The 20039-nt window shown below is 42.1% G+C and overlaps 1 protein-coding gene across 2 annotated transcripts in view; it reads left to right on the forward strand.

Moving 5' to 3' along the window:
* Arfgef3 (ARFGEF family member 3) overlaps window positions 1–8346 on the forward strand; it is a 139837-nt gene extending 131491 nt beyond the window's left edge. For both annotated transcript variants that reach the window (XM_013110177.3, XM_005065842.4), the window contains exon 34: window positions 544–8346. In XM_013110177.3, the coding sequence (XP_012965631.1) occupies window positions 544–735 (192 nt within the window). In that variant the 3' untranslated portion in view covers window positions 736–8346. The remainder of the gene's footprint in view (window positions 1–543) is intronic.
* The last annotated feature ends 11693 nt before the right edge of the window (window positions 8347–20039 follow it).

The raw sequence follows: 20039 nt of genomic DNA on the forward strand, positions 1-20039 counted from the left end.
GACATTCCTTTCTGCATTTTTATTCTTAACAGTTTGTGAAAGCTAACTGTAAGATATTTCTCGTGGGAGGCCTCAGAAATCTCTGGGCCCTTGGGTAGTAGACTAGTATTCACCATGGCATACAAATGAACTTTCCACATGTGGAAGGATGTTCTCTCAGCCTGTACACATGGGGAATGGCCTGGGTCCTGCCCTGGATGAAATGACAGACTCTGGAGATCCCCCAAGGAGGGCCTCACCCTCCCTGGGGAATGATGTGGGTACTGGGCTGGTGGAGGGACAAGGGAGGAGGGGTGGGAGAGGAAGCTGGGATTGACATTTGAAGCATGCATGTTTCTAATTTAAATTTTTTAAAAATCTGAAAAAAAGAAAAGAGAAAAAATATACCTCGCGTTAGATGATTCTCTTCCCATCCTTCAATATGTGATGAGAAAACCAGATTATTACAGGCACATTATCTGAGGAAACCATTTACAGAGCTTAAGAGCACTGCCGTGCAAAACCATAAGACCACCATTAATTCTCTTCCATCCTTTCTCATAGGCGTGGACCAACATGGTGCTAACAGTTCTCAATCAGATTCAAATCCTTCCAGACCAGACATTCACGGCCCTCCAGCCAGCAGTGTTCCCGTGCATCAGCCAGCTGACCTGTCATGTGACTGACATCAGAGTCCGTCAAGCTGTAAGGGAATGGCTGGGAAGAGTGGGCCGTGTCTATGATATCATCATTTAGAGGACTCAAATCCCTATGGCCAGAGTCAGCCTGTCCATCCAACTGATTGCATTTTCCCTACCACCAGTCCACTCAAACTAGGTCTCTGAGAAACTAGTTCTCTGACACCTAGTAACAAAGCTTTTTCCAAGCTCTCCCTAATTAGTCAGCTTTGGGCTAGTCTGGATGCTAAAATGGCATCCAAGTGACACGGTGATCTCTGGCCTGGCACGTTGTTACAGGAGAGTCTGCATTCCTTGATACATTTCTAAATCAAAACCTAATTTCCAAGTGCATTTGCTTGCAGTGTTATACCCAAATGGGTCGTTTGCAACAACTCTCCTTTACAAGCCCCAGGCTGATCCATTTTATTCATTATTTTCAAAACTCAATGTAAGTCCCAAGAAAGCATTTGCTGTTAAGTCAAGCTGATACATATTCATATATCTAGCACCAGACATAATTAATCAGAAGAATTTTTATATTCTGATAATAGTTTGGATGGGAAGAAACCTACAAAAGTGTATTTTTCCAGTGTCTAATCAAGTAAAACAAAATGACTTCCAAAATATATTCAGGAACATTTCGACATTATTCCTAAGTTGTTCAGGGTTTCAGGTTAATATTCATAATTCCCCGAGGTAAGGTACTGTTGTGCCTTTGTTTCTCTGTTTCTAAAGGGAGGAAATTCTTTCCTAGCATGATGTTTAAGTCTGTGGCTCGGCAGCAATTTAAGCACCCGTTGGTGCGCACTGTCACAAGACTTGATTCTGACTGCCCTGTGTCCCATGAGTCTTTGCTTCTGTCCCCAAGGCAGACAAAGAAAAATGGTGCCTTAGTCTTTTGTTGCACAGCCATTTCTATGCCCCACAGTTATCTGAAGGTAAGGTATGACACTCATATTTCAAGAAAGATTATGATGCAATTCATTTTATATCAGTATCCTTTGGAGGAAATGAACTTGGAGTCCTCCATCTGGTGAGCATACTTCTCAGGGGAGGGGCAAGAAGTGTGGGATGGGGATACAGCTGGAAGGGGTGGGCTGGGGACTCTGATAGAATCGCTGTAAGCCTTCAACTACAATGCAATTGTGAAATGATGGTGTCAGCTATACAAACTCTAGACTGAATGGGAAGGGACACATGAATTTAGAAAACTATTTTTTTCTATATAAAACACCTCTCTCTAGCAGATTTACTATTTTAACTCATGTTATCTAGACCAATATTTTAGGTGGATATTTCTTTTTCTGAGGTTATTAAAAATTAATTTGAAACATATAACCATATCTATTGGGGGGTTAGAAATATCCCTCATACATAGGAAACACTGAGCTTCCCCACAGCCCTTACCACATATTTTATACATTTCTTACAACAATAACTAAATAACTAAAGCTTTTCAGACAAACCCACTTACACACTACAGTGTACGATTAGTTACTGAGGCATATGTGGCAATTCCCCAGTGCCTAAAAAGAAATGTATTCATATGTCATTCTCTAAAGATAAAACTTGACTCTTCAGCATTGAAGGACCTACTGGGGGGGTTGAACTTTATCTGGTGACAATATTCATAAATGTTGCCTCCATGAGAACTACGTAGCTATCTGCAAGGTCAAAGCAAGGTGTGTTGGCTGGTTTGGGTGGTCAATAAGAAATCCCCATTCAGCATGCCACCTAAACCAATCACAGAGTCTAGAGGACATTTCCCACAAAACAACCTCTGCTTTCTGAGACAGCGATTCATTCAACTTGGGTAATCATTCAAGTTTAAAAAGTGATCCAAACAGATGTTTTGGATTCTCTGTTTCCTAGTGCTGGGAATCGAACCAGGATCCCATGCAAGTCACACCAATGTTCTCCACCATTGAGCTGTATCCCCAGCTCTCACCAATTTGTTTGAATAAACAGTGAATTATTTTATCTATAACTTTAGATTTTATATACCTTGTATATGTAGCTGAGAGTTAAAGATTTTGCTTTGTTTTGTCTTTGTAAACAAAAGCAGTGTGCCCTAGCTGTTGAATTTTGTAGATTCTTTGGGGGAATCTGTTCTTGGTCAGCCTATAAGTACCTCACTGTACTTGAAAGAGAACTGCAGTTAACCGGATTACAGAATTACAGTATGTCACAAAATGTGACCTTTCATGAAGTGTCAAAGCCAGTTTCCTTGTACATATGTCCCAGAAGTAGACACTGCTCTCCCACAGACTGGCTATAAAAGCTTGCAAGAGTGTTCTCTAGCATCCTAACTATGGTCTGAGAATAAAAGGATGAGGTGTGGCCAATATTGGACCCACGATGTCCTTACCTGCAATGCTGGAAATATTGGCAGATCCTCCCGTCATCCTCTGAGAGTCCCCTCCATGTCCCACGTTGTTTTTAGGCCACCTCCAAAGCTCCAGGAAAGACCTCTCCATCCTCCAGAGTCCAGCCAGGTGCAGATACTTATAGTTTCAAATGGAACATTGCTCAATGAACAATAATGACCAAGGAGTAGCACATCAGTTAAATCGTCCTGCGGGTGAGAAAAAGACAGGTAATTAGGCACCGTGGATGCCCAACGGTCCCTCCCTCATGACTTTCATCATCTGAGTGGAACCAGTGTTTTCTTCCCTAGTCACTTAGGCTGAAGGTCAAGGTTAAAGTGGGCTTTTGAACTTTAAAACAGTCATCAGCACAGTGTTTTACACATTGCTTCTAGTTGCTTATATTTAATGCCAAAGTTTTATTGCTTGAGGTTGAGATTTTTTCCCTCTTTTTCTTAGAAACCCTTGCATCATGAGACAAGCAATCCAGTAGCACATAAACCAGGCAGCATGGTGCCTCTGTATCATGTATCATCCCAGCATGGTGCATGTCCATAACTCCAGTGCTCAGGAGGTAGAAGCAGGAAGATAGAAAATCAAAGGCATCCTCAGCCCCATAGGGGATCTAAAGCTAGCCTGGGCTACATGACAGCCTGCAGAGCAAGGAATCAAATTTAATAGTGGAAGGCTCCTAGACTGACAGCAAAGCCTCACTTAGCTCCTGCAGCTCTCAGCTTTTAAAGACGTTTAGACTGTCTCTTTACACACTGTCTTCTTGTTCCCTCCATGATAGACCTACCTTTCTCCATGAATGCAAAATTTTACCGTTTTAGGTAATTTAGTCACAAACAACTCAGGAAGATGCTAACATTATAGCTCAGATTAAAACATTTAAATCAAGCCAGACTTGTATTTAGTCCCAGCACTGGAGAGGCTAAGAAAACAAGAAGAATGTGATGAGTTTAAGGCCAACATGAGTGAGTTCCAGAACAGCCTGGACTGCAGTTTAAGAGCCTGACTCCAAAGTCCTTTTAACTTAATTTCCTGGTATGATGATCGATACAGCCTTCATGGTTAAAAAAAAAAAAGTACTTCCGAAGTCAATGGAGAGAGTCCAACAGCCTTAATTACAGGCAGGTAATACAGATCCACTGTCTGCCCAAATAGAGAACAGTACTACTTAAATAGGACCAATTCCTTTTTTAATTAGAAAACCTATGGCTGGAGAGATGGCTCAGGGATTCGGAGAACTTGCTGCTCTTGCAGAAGACCTGGGTTTGGTTCTCAGCACTTACATGGTGACTCGTAACTATCTCTTACTCCAATTTCAGGGAATATGGTGCCTTCCTATGGCCTGTGGGGGCACCAGGCACACACATGATACGCATACATATACGCAGACAAATATTCATAAATATAAATAGTTGCTGAAAAAAATGTAAAAATCTGTTATCAGCGCCACCAAACTAAATAGAATGAAGGTCTTTGTTGAAAGAGATGACACACTGGTCACTTTATAAAACCTTCTTAGTTTTTCCCCAGTTAAGTTCACAGATCCAGAGAGGTTCATCATTTGCTCAGGATAATAGAAGACAAAGTTGTTTACAGAGAGGTATCCCCTGGACACAAAGACCACACTTTCCAGTTGCTGAGCTGGCAGGACTGTGTAAGCTCCGCAGCAGGAGAGCATGGGAAAACTCTGATGCCTTCCTTCGATGCTTAAAATGAAAATATTTACTTCACAGCTCTATCTGGAGTATTCTATGGACTTTAAAAGTAAGGCTTGAAAGTAATGCCTATATAATGGGAACATAAAGGATATCAAAATATAAACCTTAGCCCTAAAGAAAACATTTAGTGTTTCATTAAAAACTCAGTAATATTAGAGAGAAACAATGAGTACTGCCATGTCTGACTGACTGTAAATGCAGAGAAACACGGCAGCCTGCATAGGCATGTGTAATTCATGAAACGTTTTACATATCATTTAATCAACAAAGTGCCCTGTAACCAATTGAGCTCCTTTGCCACCTTCTGTGGCAAGCGCCAAGCCTACAGGTCACCATCAAAGCTTGGAGATACACAGAAAAATCCTTCTCAAAAAATGTGAACATCCTCTGAACAGGAAACAGCAACTTGTACAAGATAGACCTATATTCCAGGTAGGACAATATCTGGAACCACGTGCCCCACCCCAACATTTCTGCTTACTCCCATAGGTGAGGGAAGAGAGAAAGACTCCAGCATCCTGCAGTAACATGAGGACACAAATGTATGTCCCAGAAAGATTTAGAGAGGCCTTAGAACAGTAAAGAAACATTTGAGCACTTTTTAATTGAAATTGGGGAGATTTATAAAATTGATAAAAAGCTTGATTTATAATTATGACCTCTGGGAAAATACATCCCTCTTATTCATAGTAGAGCAGTCTAAAAGGTTGTTTTTAAGACATTCCCCCTGTTCCGGCTATCTCATAGTGTTTGTAATTGATATAAAGGTACCTAAAAAATTTCATTGGCATGTTGAAATAGAAACATTATTTAGATGTTCGGAATATGAACACATTACTTTAGGAAAAAACAGACAAAAAAATCATACACACCAAGATTACTCAGAAGACGCTAAGTTGAGAACAGTGCTTAGTCTCCTTATGAACAGGATACCTCTTACTAATAAAAGAAAAGAAACACTATGACATCAATTGCACCCTACAAAATCTTTCACTGTATCTGTGTATCATCATACAGAGAGGTTCCAGGGAGAAGGGACTGACTGGCCTCAACAGTCAAGGTCCCACCCAGTCGAGTTCCTTCAAATCTCAAGAACTTTTTTGCTCTGTGAGTTCCTGTCCTGGTGGTTGAGCCAAGGGTGTCTAGTTTCTTTTGTCTGAAGAACAGTGGTTCTCAAACTTTTACCATGCATCCAAACCCACCTAAGGGTTTGTTAAACCACAGATGCCCAGTTTCTGATTCTCTACATTTGGCAATCTGCATTTCTAGCAAGCTCCCAGGTGAAGCCATTGCTCTGCTCTGGGAATTACAGGCTAGAAATCATTTACTTTCCAATCAACCTGACTTATTGAACACTAAGCTGAACTGACCATGACAGCTTGGGATTAGATTACTTCAACATTCCAGTTTACCCCTCCCAGTTTTATTATATCAACAATTGATTCTTACACACTAGAAGACAATGAATGTATATGTTGTATGGAGCAGTGAGTTAAGTCCAAGTTTCTTGTCTTTGTATTTAGAAACATTAATTTTGTGAATGATTGTTTGTATCCTGTTGACCCTTTGACTTGTACTGAAGGTAATTAAATTTATATAATATTTGCATTCTTTTCTATATAATTTTAATGAGATGTTTCCATGTATGGCTCCATTATCGCCTGGCTCCTGACATACATAGGTGTTTAGTTGCTTGCTTGTCATTTACATTACATCTTGGATTGGTCATTAACATATCAGCATTTCAAAATGCTATGACACTTCTGGTGGCACCCTTGTCTTTCACTTAACTGTGTGGTGTTAGTTAGTATTTTAGTTTCATGTTTATCTGTAATGAGTCTATTGTGAAAATTTTCAAAATGAAACAATTCCTTTTGAACAGTAGATATGCCTGTCTTGACTTTTCAGTAAATACTGTGTTTCTAAAGCGATTGGCACAATGTAAACTAATTCTTATTCCACATGATGGAACATATAGAAAAGTCAACCTATGTACTTTGAGAGTCTAGTGAAATATTAACCCAAATACAGATGGGGCCTTTGTTTATATTGTAACACTCTTGCTCAGTTAATTAGCTTTAAAATTCATTTTTGATTAAGACATAAGAGCCATATAATAGGAAGAGGAAGAACTGATAATCTTTGTTTTTATTAAATTAAACACCCAAGTAAATTAAAAATCTACTAATGTAATTCTAGCTCCTCAGGCTTTCCTGGACAACATAGTGAGATTTCATCTCAAAAATAAATAATAAGGAAAGAAACATGAAGGGGAAAAAAGAGGACCATTCAAGGATTCAAGAGAAAAGTAATTAAGTACTCTAAATAGTACCCATTTATAAACTATATTAATTCCATATAATTCCCATTGACCCAATAAGGCTTATATTTACATCATTTAGACTATTGTTTGAATAGAAGGCAATCATGCTAGGTCCTTGACATCAGTGAAAGCATATCATCAGAACGGTAATGGTGTCAAGGGTAGTTGAAAATAAGTGAGTTGTTTTATTATTTCCCATAACAATTTAAAACGTATGCACATAGTTCCTTTGATTCTGATTTCAATTGCATTTTAAAACTTGATCTCTACAAGAAATTTGTTTCCAAACTGTTTCATCATCTGTCACCAAAAAGGAGGAGGGAGAACCTGACAGCCAATCTAGGTTGTCTCTCTCAGATCTATGGAGGCTTAAGCCCTTGATACCACCAGCTACCAGTGACCATCCAAACCCACCTCAGGTCTGTGCTCACCCTCTGCCACTGTTTGCTGTACAGTCCTCTCCTCCAGTCCATTTTGAAATCAGTTTCCTGCTATGTCACTACTTTTAGTCAAAGATGAATGGTTTGGTGATTGGGATTTCTCTTTCCTGTGTTTAGGATTATCCAGTGTGGTCTGATAGGGGTAGGAGGGGGTACCTGGAAGGAAAGGTTTCTTTTCTTTCTTGGGTGTGTGTGTGCGTGTTTTGGGGTAAGGTAGAAAGCTAAACCTCAAATATTTGTTCCTCTAATCATGCCAAATGACTTATACTTTGCAATGATTTTCTAAGAGGAATAAACCATTTACATTCTGGACAGTTTCCCTACTCTTATCCCCACTTGCGATACAACCACTAGGGAGTAGAATTCCTTTTATCCATTTTTGTATTATACCAAAGAATGAACTTATTTTCATTAAAAATTATGAATAAACAAAGCTATGTATAGCCATAATGATTGAGTATATTTACCATTTTACCTATTAAGATGGAAAATTCATCCTTGCAACCAATTCACCAGGAGCCTTGAATTCTTTTGTTTTCTCCAAAGGCCTTGTCAAGGAAGTATCATTTTTGTTTTGACTTATTATTTAGCCACCTTCATATTTACAAAGTCCTGAAAACCACTCTCCTTCAAAGTGTTGATCTGTTTGGTTTGATATAATCTGTCAGTTCACTGTTTTCCAGGTCTCTGTAAGCAAGCTTGCAAGTGTGTTTTGTGTACATTTTATCTGAATTGAAAAGCGAATTCTAAAGAGAAAATATTTTAAAAGATACCGTATTTATGTTGCTTGTGTTGTAGAATAAAGATTCAAATGCATCAAAAATCTGATATGGGGAGCAATTTTCTTCACGTAATATGATTGTTTGTATAAGTAGCCTGTGTCTGTAGGACTCAAAGGACTGCGTCCCTTTTCTATGGCATTTGGTAACTCTGGGAAGGGATCTTTTGCACTCAATCTTCTCGGATGGATACAATCCCCAGTAATCATTCTACCTAGAAGAGAAATTTGCAGAAATAGAGACCACTATTTTTTAGGGTGCAGAGGAAGAGCTGGATAAATGTGTGCTGATGACAGGGCACATGGTCACCTCATAGGCTCTGTCACCTCAGGCACACCCACTAGGGGGCGAGACTCAGGAGGAAATGTAAAGGCCTTCCCCAGGCATCCATGTCCCTGTTGATAGTGAGTGCACAAAATGTCTACCATGACTTCCTTCCCCAGGATATTTATAGCCTGGAAGACTGCTCTCTTACAGACAGAGACCACTCCCCTACAGAGGCTGCTCCTCCTGAGATTAGCTCACCCTGCCTGCTACATCCAGTTGCACCCTTTAAGCCTGGCCTTCCTTGTGTATCTATATGGAATAACTAACTCTGCCTCCCTGTTCACCTTACGTAACAAACACCCTCACTTCTGGGTGCTGAGGGCTCTCCAGCCGAGAGTCCAGCCCACACAAACCCAGTTTTTCTCCATGTGTCAAGTCTGTCTGTTTTTCCTTCTTTCCCTCACCACCCCAGTCAGGTCCATCCCTGGAGCCATGCAAGGCATGGTGATTTGTCTCCCTCTCTTTAAAATAGAGAGCTTTTTCATCATAACAGATACCAAATTCACATTTTCCTAAGTCATACGAACAGGTATCAAATTCACAGATACTAAAGTTTGTTGACTTAAAAACCCAAGGTGTTACTTTTATTTGGTCATACACAAATTTCTATCATTATTATTTTAATATTGAAAACAATGTAGCCACTTCTGATGATCTTAAACCAAGATGTTGTAAGACTCCTTGAGGACACTACAAAAAGATAGGCCTAGGAGCAACAAGCTGTTCGTCACAGAAAACAGGAAAAACAGACACACACAATGCTACAACAATGGAGCCTGCATTTATGTAGCCTTCTGTTGTTCTGTTACACACTGTGCATCAGTGACTTGTGCCACCACCAATATCACAAAAGGGAAAATTAATAGCCTCTTTTCATCAAAGATAAAATAAAATAGATACTGATGTTCTTTACACGAGCATATCACAAACAGACAGGAGCAATGGTGACAATGGATAAGGAAGGTACTACTGTGAAAGATAGTCTTGGGACCCTACCAACAGAACTCCCAGCCCAAGAATTGGTCATGCCCAGGTAGTGGGAGACATGAACAGCACTTGGTTACTTCAAGTATATGTGGCCTGTCAAAAGATACCTCACAAGATATTTTTAAGCTGGGCAGTGGTTGCACACATCTTTAATCCCAGCACTGAGGAGGCAGACACAGGCAGATCTCTGTGAGTCCAAGACCAGCTAGGTCCAAGCTCCAACGCTACATAGAGAAACCCTTTCTTGAAAAACAACGAAAAAAATAAATATTAGAAAAATTTAAGATATAATGAAAACTCAATGGCAGTGCTCTGCATACGTGCTAGGGACAAGTAAACACCGTTTATTCTCCACAGGACAATGACTAGTTTATAAACAGCTTCACTATCTCATGGGTTCTTCTACATTTGAAATCGATGTACATATCATATCCTTGGTATTCATCCCCGTCATAGTTAATTTTCATTGTTAATGTAATTGGAGTTAGAATCCATATGGAAATGTGTGTGTGTGTAACTGAGAAGGATTTATTTTGGCTCGTAGTTTGAGGAGATAGTGTCAGTCATGGCAGGAAAAGGTTGGCAGTAGGAATGGGAGGGGCTGGTCACATGGCATCCACATTTAGGAAGCAGGCAAATGTGAATGCTGTTGCTCAGTTCTCTGCCCTATTTCTTCAGTCTGGAACCCTAGCCCATAGGATTATACCACCTCCTGAGTGCAGGGATTAAAGGCACATGCCCACCACCACCTGGCATCATCAACCTTTCTTGAAATATCTCCACAGATACTCATAGAGAGACATATTCCTATGGTGATCTTAAAGCCATGTTAACAACCATGTCAGTGACCATTACATCACCCATGAATATACTCAAAACAGAAAGCTTTACATTCTCCCGTCATCAGACACTAAGAAGTTATCAGCCAAAGTGCAGACCTCTCTGATAAATCATTGTACAGATAAATTCAAATAGCAAACCCTCCCATTATTGATCCCTGGCAATGAATACACCACATTCCTGACTCTATCTGCCTTTCTTTAAAGCAGAAACTAACATGCTCCATGTAGTTGGCATATGATCAAAACTTGTATTATATTCAGCTCTCATAAATATTTCACGTTGCTAATTAGGAAATTCACTTTCCCAATGAGCTTTAAGGTAAAATAAGCAAAAGCAAAATTGAAGCCTAATACAATAGTGTGGTTTTCATATATTGACCAGCACCCCTGCTATCTCAAGCCTGTGGAAGCCTCTTACTTTCCTCTTGTTTGTCTACTTACGGAGGCCTAATTACAGCATCAAGTCATATGTGTCCCAAGTCTGGCCTTTGAACTTAATCCAGTTGCTCAAAAATGTTTTGTTGTCAGAGAAACAAACTCTCCAGTTTAGTGATCTCATTCAAACCCAGCTATTGTAATGACAAAGTTAAATCCCAGAATTTATCGGAGATCCTTTGTAAGTACTAGAAATTTAAAGTTTCTACTACAACATGGATGGAGCAAATGCCCAACAGTTCAGAGCTGAGAACTCAAGTTCAGAGCTTGATTCACTTTGGTAGGGCCTCGTGGGCTTCTTCTGATCACATGGTATTTACTAATTGTAATTCCAACACACGATACAAGGAAGTGACTGGGCCTCTATAACTGTCAAGAAAATGGACTAGCTGTGAAATGTGAAGCAAAGGCTTCATCGGTCTTAACTTGAAAATATGAGAACCGAGGCTAACTTGCAAATTATAAAGATAGTACTGGCTACACAGTAGCTCACAGCATCTCAGTTGTTTCAAGCTGCTCCCCCCAGAGCCATCAAGACAGGAACGCCTGTCCTTTTCTCAAGTAACGAGTTATAAAATAATGCCCACGCCTTTAATCCCAGCACTCGGGAGGCAGAGGCAGGCGGATCTCTGTGAGTTCGAGGCCGGGCTGGACCAACAGCCTCCAAAACAATACAGAGAAACCCTGTCTCGTAAAAACCAAAATAATAATAATAATAATACTCTCATGATGTTAGGCAAAGTTCCTTTTTCAAGCAGAAGGGACATATTATCTATTACTAAAGATCTCTCACCTCAAACACATTTAGAAATTCTTCTTCAAAAACCAACTAAGCATCATTAATGTTTACTCTGAGCACAACCAGAGACATGAGCAGGGGAGCTCAGATCCCACCCACTAGGCAGGTGCTTGCTGGGGACAGATAATCCATACATAGTGATTTTCTTCATGTCTCAGCTTCCATTCCGCTAGCTCCCTGCCAACTCAGACACTTTCCATCTATTCTCTGCCAGAGGCCCATTTCCTCTCTTATTGAACCAAACGGCAAACAGACACCTCCAGTTCCATGTGCCTTATAGTCATATACGGACAGCCTCAGAACATCACTGTGTTCTGCTCTATAAACTTGCTAAGGATTATGACAGGTTCATACTGGTTTATAGAATGTCAGTCCCCATCAACACCAAAGCTCATCTCTACTATCTACTACAGACTTCTCCTACTCCAGTTCAACTACCCAGACAGTCTCAAACTTACATTTTTGGTTGTGAGCCTAGCCTTTAACGGCTGGGTCATCTCTCCAACCCCAGGCTCAAACTTAAAGTCTATAAGAATCAACAGTTGGAGACTGGAGAGATGGCTCAGAGGTTAAGAGCACTGGCTGCTCTTCCAGAGGTCCTGACTTCAATTTCCAGCAACCACATGGTGGCTCCCAACCATCTGTAATGAGATTGGTGCCCTCTTCTGGCCAGCAGGCATACATGCAGACAGAACACCTGTATACATAATAAATCTTTTAAAAAATGAAAACAAACGAATAAAAGAACAGTTGTTGATCATTAAGCTTGTTGGTGTCCAGACCCCCACCCCATAGTTTAACTAGAATAGCCTAGAATTCTGTTTCAGGGTTGACTCCTTCTGTAAAAATTTAAAACTCAACTAAGTTTAAAATGCTAGCTTCAAATTAGGAATGTTTCCAACAATTAAAAATAGAGAAAACAGTGGTTTTAGAGATGAAATGGATACACTTCAAATATCTCAATTTTCTGTCCAGGTCAGCTTCTTAATGTGAGTATAAAACAGCCCGTTAGAATTTCTGGAATGAATTTGACTGATAAGTTTTGTTAATGTCTACTCTAAAATGTTTACCAATATCTGCAATGATTTTTACCAAAAACTGATGGATAAATAGTCAGCCTGATTTAGTACCACATTAACCAAGAGATTATGAAATAAATCTGTATGAATTGTCTCTATGACATCAGTGATAGATCATTCACTGTTGACTGTTTAATTCTTACCTCTTTAGTTTCTTCATTTTAAGAATGAATTTGTAGTTACGCAGGGCTGGCAGCACATGCCCATAATACTAGCACACAGAGATAAAGCACAAGGATTACAGGTTCAAGGCCACCCTGAGCTACATGGAAAGACTCTGCAGAGTAAATGTTCAAGCTACTAAAGTGATTGTTTCCTTCAGCTCTTTCAGAAGGAACAAGACTCTCTGCTATTTCAAGTTTAACCAGCCATAAACAGAGCCTTGAACTGCAGGCTGAAAGGAATCCCCAAACCTATTCTTCCTATCTCAATATTCAGAATAATTTTATTTTAGTACATCCTTTAACTCTCATCAACAGTATTCAAAGTATATTTTCCAGGTCACCTTTCACAGGTAGGAAAAGCAAAGGCTCCATTGCTAAAAATCTCTTCCCTGGGGAATATGTAAACAGTGTCTATCCCTCTTCTAATGTCAAAATGAAGTATAATTCTACAAAGTTGACAATGGAAAACCAGTGAGTTTATTAGGCTTACGTAGATAGCAATGGGTGAAGGGCTCTGGGCAGGAGTGTGGGTAGAAAGTCTGTACCTCCGCATGAATGACCATGCTGCACAGAGGGGGCACCCCACCTTCTTCAAGCCTTCCCAGATTATATACTTTAGCCCCTCTCTGGGGTCTCATGTAATTAGCGAAGAACTACATACAACTGTTTGGGAAGGATGGCCGGATACCCAGATGACAGTCCTTTGACCATACCTGTCCTTCCTTCTATGAGAGAGTCAACAGTCAATATACCCAGCTTTGGCGATCTTTTGGCAAGCATGCACAGTGGAACTCATGAAAATGGTGTTGGTGTGGCTGGAGGATGAGAGTTCTGTAAGACAGACTCTCAGATGTCAAAGAACTAAGTTGCTAACTTGCAGAGGCAAATTTTATTCAGTCTGGCTACAACCCATGCTCTCTTCCTATAACACAAAGCCTTCATTTCTCTGGCCAGGCTGAAGCCCTGCCCAGCACAGCATCTCCAACCTCTCCATTGAAAATCGCCCATAAATCCAAATTAAAATCTTCTCTCAAGGTCATGGTGCTGTACCAGGAACCACAGTCAGGAACTGAGTCTGTGCTCGACCACAGAAACACAAAATAAATTCACTTGCTTTAGAAACCAGCAACCTATGATTCCACAGATGATGTAATCAACCTGACAACCTATTACTTTGCCAAAATATTACTTGAGTGATCGAATATTCAAGAAAATACTAAAGGTCATTTCAACTATGCACAAATCTTAAAACTCCAAATTCTGTTGCATTAGATGGTACTATTTAGAAGTAATGTTTTCACAGACCAAATTATCTTGGCTTCCTTTAGCGATGACTTCACTAAATTAAGATTTAATGCTATACCTCAACTTTTTTAAGAGGGTCAATACGAAAAGCCACCCAGTATGTCTTCCATCAATAATAATTAATCATAGGTATCCATTCCACTCCATTTCTTATAGAAGGAAGCACTCCCCACTAATTTGACACCGGGGACTTTGAAAGGAGTGGTTCCCCCTTCTGTTGTATAGGGTTTTGTTTTGACTTTCAGGGAAGCTTTGTTCCATTGGCTTTGTATTTGTCTTGCCAATCCGGGAAACTGAAGTAAAGTCAGGCTGAAACAGAGCAGAGAGGTTAAGAGCAAGCATATATTAGGAATGGGTGCCACACTGCCCATAGGTTTCTTCCCTTACTCACCCTATTGACGTATTCACTCTATTGACTTAGCCTACTCACCCTATTGACTGTTGGTAGCAATTCACATGGCAAGGAACACATACCTAGAAAGCTTTCTTTTTCTTTTTAATTTCTGGGTGTATTTTTTTAAACTTTTGAGGTTGTAAATTTTACTACATTTCTCTCTTCCCTTTGCTCCCTCCAAAACATCCCATATACCCCTCTCCCCACTGTCCTTCAAATTCACAGACTCTTTTTTTTCACTGTTAGTGGATGTGTGTGTGTGTATATATATGTATATGCATATATATTCCTAAATAGCCTGCTGTTTGGTGTGTATAATGTTACTTGTATGTATGTTTTTAGGGCTGACAATTGGCACTAGACAACCAATTAGTGTGCTCGTCCCTGGGGAAGACCACCTTTCTTAAGAATGCCCAGCTAGGAAACAGTAGAATTCAAGCCCAGGTCTGATTTAGAATTCAACTTACCAAATCTATTCACAAAATGTTGTCATCCTATCTCCTTGGAAGCACCTACCCCCCTCCAAGCTTCTTGATTTTGTATTGATGAATAACTACTTTTTGTAGGTAACGTATAAATCATATGAAATTAAAGAAGATGGTGACTCAGCAAACTCTATGGTCTAAGTAGCCTATATTCACACAAACATTGTTAATACCCGAGCCTCAACACAGACCCAACTGCAGACCCACACTAGACAATGTTCAGCAGCAAAAATCCATGCCATAATCAAGACAATCTGAATCACATGGGCCCCTTGGCAGCCATGGCAGAAGGATGGACCACAGGATTTTCAGTCTCTTTAAACAACAAACTGTAAGACCTCGGCATCAAAGCGCCGGGCACCAAACCGAATCCTCTGCCCAAGGACGGGGCCAGACCACTGGATGCAAACGCAAGAGGCGATTTATTGGGTAAACAGGCGCCTGCGGATGCTACTGCAACTCGGGTGCAGAACATACCGGGCTTGTAGGGAGTACAATATTTATAGAGTTTTAATGGTTACATAAGTATCAGCATAGCAACAGGTATTTCATTGGCTACTTAAGCATGGGCTGAGATCATCTTGGGGGCAGGGGTAGTTGCCAAGGACTAGGTTTCCTACATGAAAGACCCCGGCACGCTTCAGCAATTAGTATCCGGGTCCCATGACTGCTATAGTGATCAGACACAATTGGGGGCCAGGGTAGTTGCCAAGGACTAGGTTTTCTAGTATTGTCATATGAAAGTTCCCAGCACGCTTCAGCAATTATTATCCGGGTCCCATGACTGCTATAGTGATCACAGACATCCTGTTTTGAGGGTGAGACACCTAGTCTGGGTTTTTCCACTAGGCAATGGCTTGGCTTTGTTTTTCTTTTCCTAGGGGGGGGCCCTGGGTAGGGGTCTTTCAAAACATCCTTGTCAAAAGAGTTGGGACCAACAGCAAGAAAAAGAACGCAAACCAAGAGTTGTAAGTTCCATGTTTAGCATGCCAAGTCTCCTTTAAGAGATTCCACCCATCCACCCAGTAGCTAACAGTTACCACTCAGCAATTACCAAGCATTTAACACGGGTTATTTATATAACCCTTAGAACAGTTCTGAGCTAACCATTCTAACCCCATAGCAGAAGGTGCTCTATTTGTTTTCTGTTGCTATGACAAAAATCTGATGAGAGGAGGAAAGGGGTGTGTTTTAGCTTACCGGGTTACACACCATGATCAAGGGAACCATGGAGGGGAATCCTCCTAAGGTTTGTTCCCCTTGCCTTACTCAACCATCTCTCTTATACAGCCAGACCCAACTGCCCAGGGATGGCACCACCCACAGTGGGATAGCCTTGCCTACTCAAACAGCAATTAAGAAAATGCCTCACAGACATGCCCACAGACCAGCTCAATGGAGGCAATTCCTCAACAGGAGTTCCCTCTTCCTAGGTGACTCTAGTTTGTAACACAAAACTAACCAGCACAAGTCGGAATCCCATAAGTATAATTCAAGCCCTTGCCCCTTTTATCACCAACTTGAGGTCCTGTCCATCAGTCTTAGTATAAAGTAACTCTTAAAATTTTTCACTTCTTTAACAAATATAACCAAGATGCATTTGTACTTCAATTTTTACACTTTTTACTCATCTTGTAGTACATTTTCATGATTGATTAATATGGAAGGGCTCAGTTCAGTGTGGTCTGTTGGTCCTGAGTGCTCTGAGAGAGGAGGCTGAGCAAACCAGTAAGCAGCACCCCTCCAGGGTCTCTGCATCAGCTCCTGTCTCTAGATCCCAGCCCTGCCTGAGTTCCTGCCCTGACTTCCTGTGGTGGCCATGCAGCTGGAATCCAGTTTGCACTCCTAACTCTCTGAAAATCCTGTCTGACAGGTCCCAATTTCTCCTTAGACGGTTGTCCCCCTCTTGGTGAGAGAGATTGAGCGACAACTCCTCCCTCCCAGAAGTCTCCAGGGGATGCCCTAGGCTCTAGACACTGGCCCAAGGTTACTATTTACAAAAGGGAATCTGTTCTCTCCATCACAACTGAAAAGTCCAACACACACTCAAAATTACAGATACATCCCAACACTCAAAAATAGCCCTTATGCCCCCTAAAACAAAATGACAACCTATACAATTCTTTTTTATGTGTACAGTGTCTGTCTGCATATATGCTTGCAGGCTAGAAGAAGGCACCAGATCTCATTATAGATGGTTGTGAGGCACCATGTGGTTGTTGGGAATTGAACTCAGGACCTCTGGAAGTGCCACCAGTGCTCTTAACTGCTGAGCCATCTCTCCAATTCTCTGAACATAAGGACCTAAACATCCCAAGTCCCCACCTGTCCCTACCTCCTCTTTCCTCCAGTCCCTGCCTGCTTCTCTGCCTACATTGAATCACAGCTCCAAACGTTTCCCTTGAACTTTCCGGTCATCCAAACTTCTGCCCTAGCTCTGCAGAAACACTGCGCACTCTGTATCTACTCCACTCTGCACCTAGCTCGCAGTCACAGCAGTAGAGTCCCCGCCAGCCCAGCCCCTGCTACCTGGCCTCACTGTCCTGGCCCCACCCAAGCCTTGCAGCAACCAAAGAAAAGCCCCGCCCTGTTTCCAGTGGCCTGCAAGCTCCTCACTCCTACCTTAGCAGTGCAGCGGCTCCTCCCTTTCCTCCAAGCACTGGAGCCACAGTCAACAGCCACAGACACCCAGACTCTCAGACCCACTCTACCACTGCAGGCCACTCTCCCCAACCTCTCCAGCCCCCCACCCCACTCCAAGGCAGCCCCCTTTATCGCCATGGCTACGCCCTTCCTCGCCATCACAGGCATAAAGCCTCACTGCCACTTGCAACACTTAACAGCAGATGCCTGCTTTTCCTTCTGCTCTGAAAGCAGAATGCAGTCAGTCCTGTCCTTTCAGATCCCCTCTCCCACCGTGCCATGACACCTGGGGTCTTTCTTGCCCTGCAGCTCCTCCCAGCATGGCCTGGCAGCCTCTCCAACCCTCCTTAGCACCATAACAAATCCACCTGCCTCCTCGTCTGCTGTAGCCCGCCCCCACCACCGTCCTTGTCCAGCCAAATCCCAGGTCCCTCCTGTCCTTGACTTCCAGACTTCCTGCCTAAGCTGTGAAGAGCAGCCACACCTCCCTCCTGCCACTTTCCCGTCCCGAAACTCCACCAGCACCTTACACAAACACCGGATCCCCAAATCTCTTCTATCTTAACCCTGTCCTACACTTCCAAAACTTCCCTTCAACAAAATCTCATTTTCCCGTCCTTTCACCTCCTTCCCTTCTCACTGCTGTCACTCCAAAAAGCTTCCCATCCCAACACAGCGCCCCCTACTGTCGAAAATCAAATCCCCCCCATCCTCCAGGCCACACTTGCTTTCACTTCAGCTCTGTCTCTGCTCTGACACTGTAAAAGCTGCCACTCCCCCTCCATCCACGCCCCCACCCCCCACCCCTGCCCAGGCCTACTCCCTTCCTAAAGCCAAATTCTCCACTCCTTCTTATCTCACACCTCCCTGATGAGGCCTTGGCAACTTTCCACAATTCATTAACCCCTTCCTGTCCGGACACTGCCTACAGCTTAAACTCGGGCGTACAGAACAGACTGTAATATAATGCAATGACAAAAGTTTAGTACGTTTATGGTTTACAGAAATAAGCTTTATTTAGCCTCCTATATAAATGAGAATCAGGAATACTTAATGGATACTTGCTCCTCAAACTCTCCAAAGATCTGCTGAATGTGACATCTAGAATGTTTAATTAAGAGGGGGCTTTCTGGGACGGAGAGCATCGCTGACCTCCAGAGAAGACAAAGGGACACAAAAGAGCCTTTACATGGAGCTTGATTTAAATGTGGCAAAGCTGCCCATGAAAGACCCCCAGAGTGGGGAGACCCTCACTTAAGTCTCGGGATAAGCTGATGCCCCAATAATTCAAGAGAGACCATTCTTGATGCAAGCACACAAGGTTTATTCGGGGAACCAGTACACTGGGGCCGAGCTCGTAACCCTCGCAGGGGCAGAGGAGTTCAACCCTCAGTAGCTGCAGTCAGGGTTTTTGTTTTTTGTTTTGTTTTAGTTTTTGGTTTTTCAAGACAGGGTTTCTCTGTATTGTTTTGGAGGTTGTCCTGGCACTTGCTTTGTAGACCAGGCTGGCCTTGAACTCACAGAGATCCACTTGCCTCTGCCTCCCAAGTCCTGGGATTAAAGGCATGCACCACCAACGCCCAGCTTTGCAGTCGGGTTTTTTTGTTTGTTTGTTTGTTTGTTTTGTTTTGTTTTTGTTCTTACGAGACAGGGTTTCTCTGAATTGTTTTGGAGGCTGTCGGTCCAGCCTGGCCTCGAACTCACAAAGATCCGCCTGCCTCTGCCTCCCTAGTGCTGGGATTAAAGGCGTGTGCCACCACCGCCCGGCTGCAGTCGGGGGATTTTTTAAAGGGAAAAAACATAAAAAATGGGGGAGTTAGGCAAACATCATAAAGGATGGGGAAGTTAGGTAAACATCATAAAGGATGAGGAAGTTAAATGATAGCTCATGTCTTAATGGCAAGGTTATAGGTTATCTCAAGCAAGCATTCTTTGTGCATTGTACAGTTAAACATTGAGCAGGAATGTGGATCAGGGAGTGTTATCTTTTAAGTTTATCTTGAGGTCACCAGTTTCTCAGGAGAGGGCAGAAGGACAAGTTACTCTGTGGTGGGCTAGTTGCTAGGGGTCTAAAAATGTTGAGTTGGGGGTCTCTCACCCACTTGGCGAAAAAAACTGCATTTCACCTTGACTGCTGTCATGACCCTGCCCAAACTGTGGACAAGCAGGGCACTGTAGGAACTTTACCTAGACAAAGTAGGCTGGTCCCTGCCGAGTTCCTACTCCACAGGAAAGTCTGTTAGATCTTTGGGCTTGGTAGCCAAAGACTGCAGCTGCCCTGG

This window comes from Mesocricetus auratus, unplaced genomic scaffold (assembly GCF_017639785.1).
Source record: "Mesocricetus auratus isolate SY011 unplaced genomic scaffold, BCM_Maur_2.0 Super-Scaffold_100018, whole genome shotgun sequence".
NCBI lineage: Eukaryota > Metazoa > Chordata > Mammalia > Rodentia > Cricetidae > Mesocricetus > Mesocricetus auratus.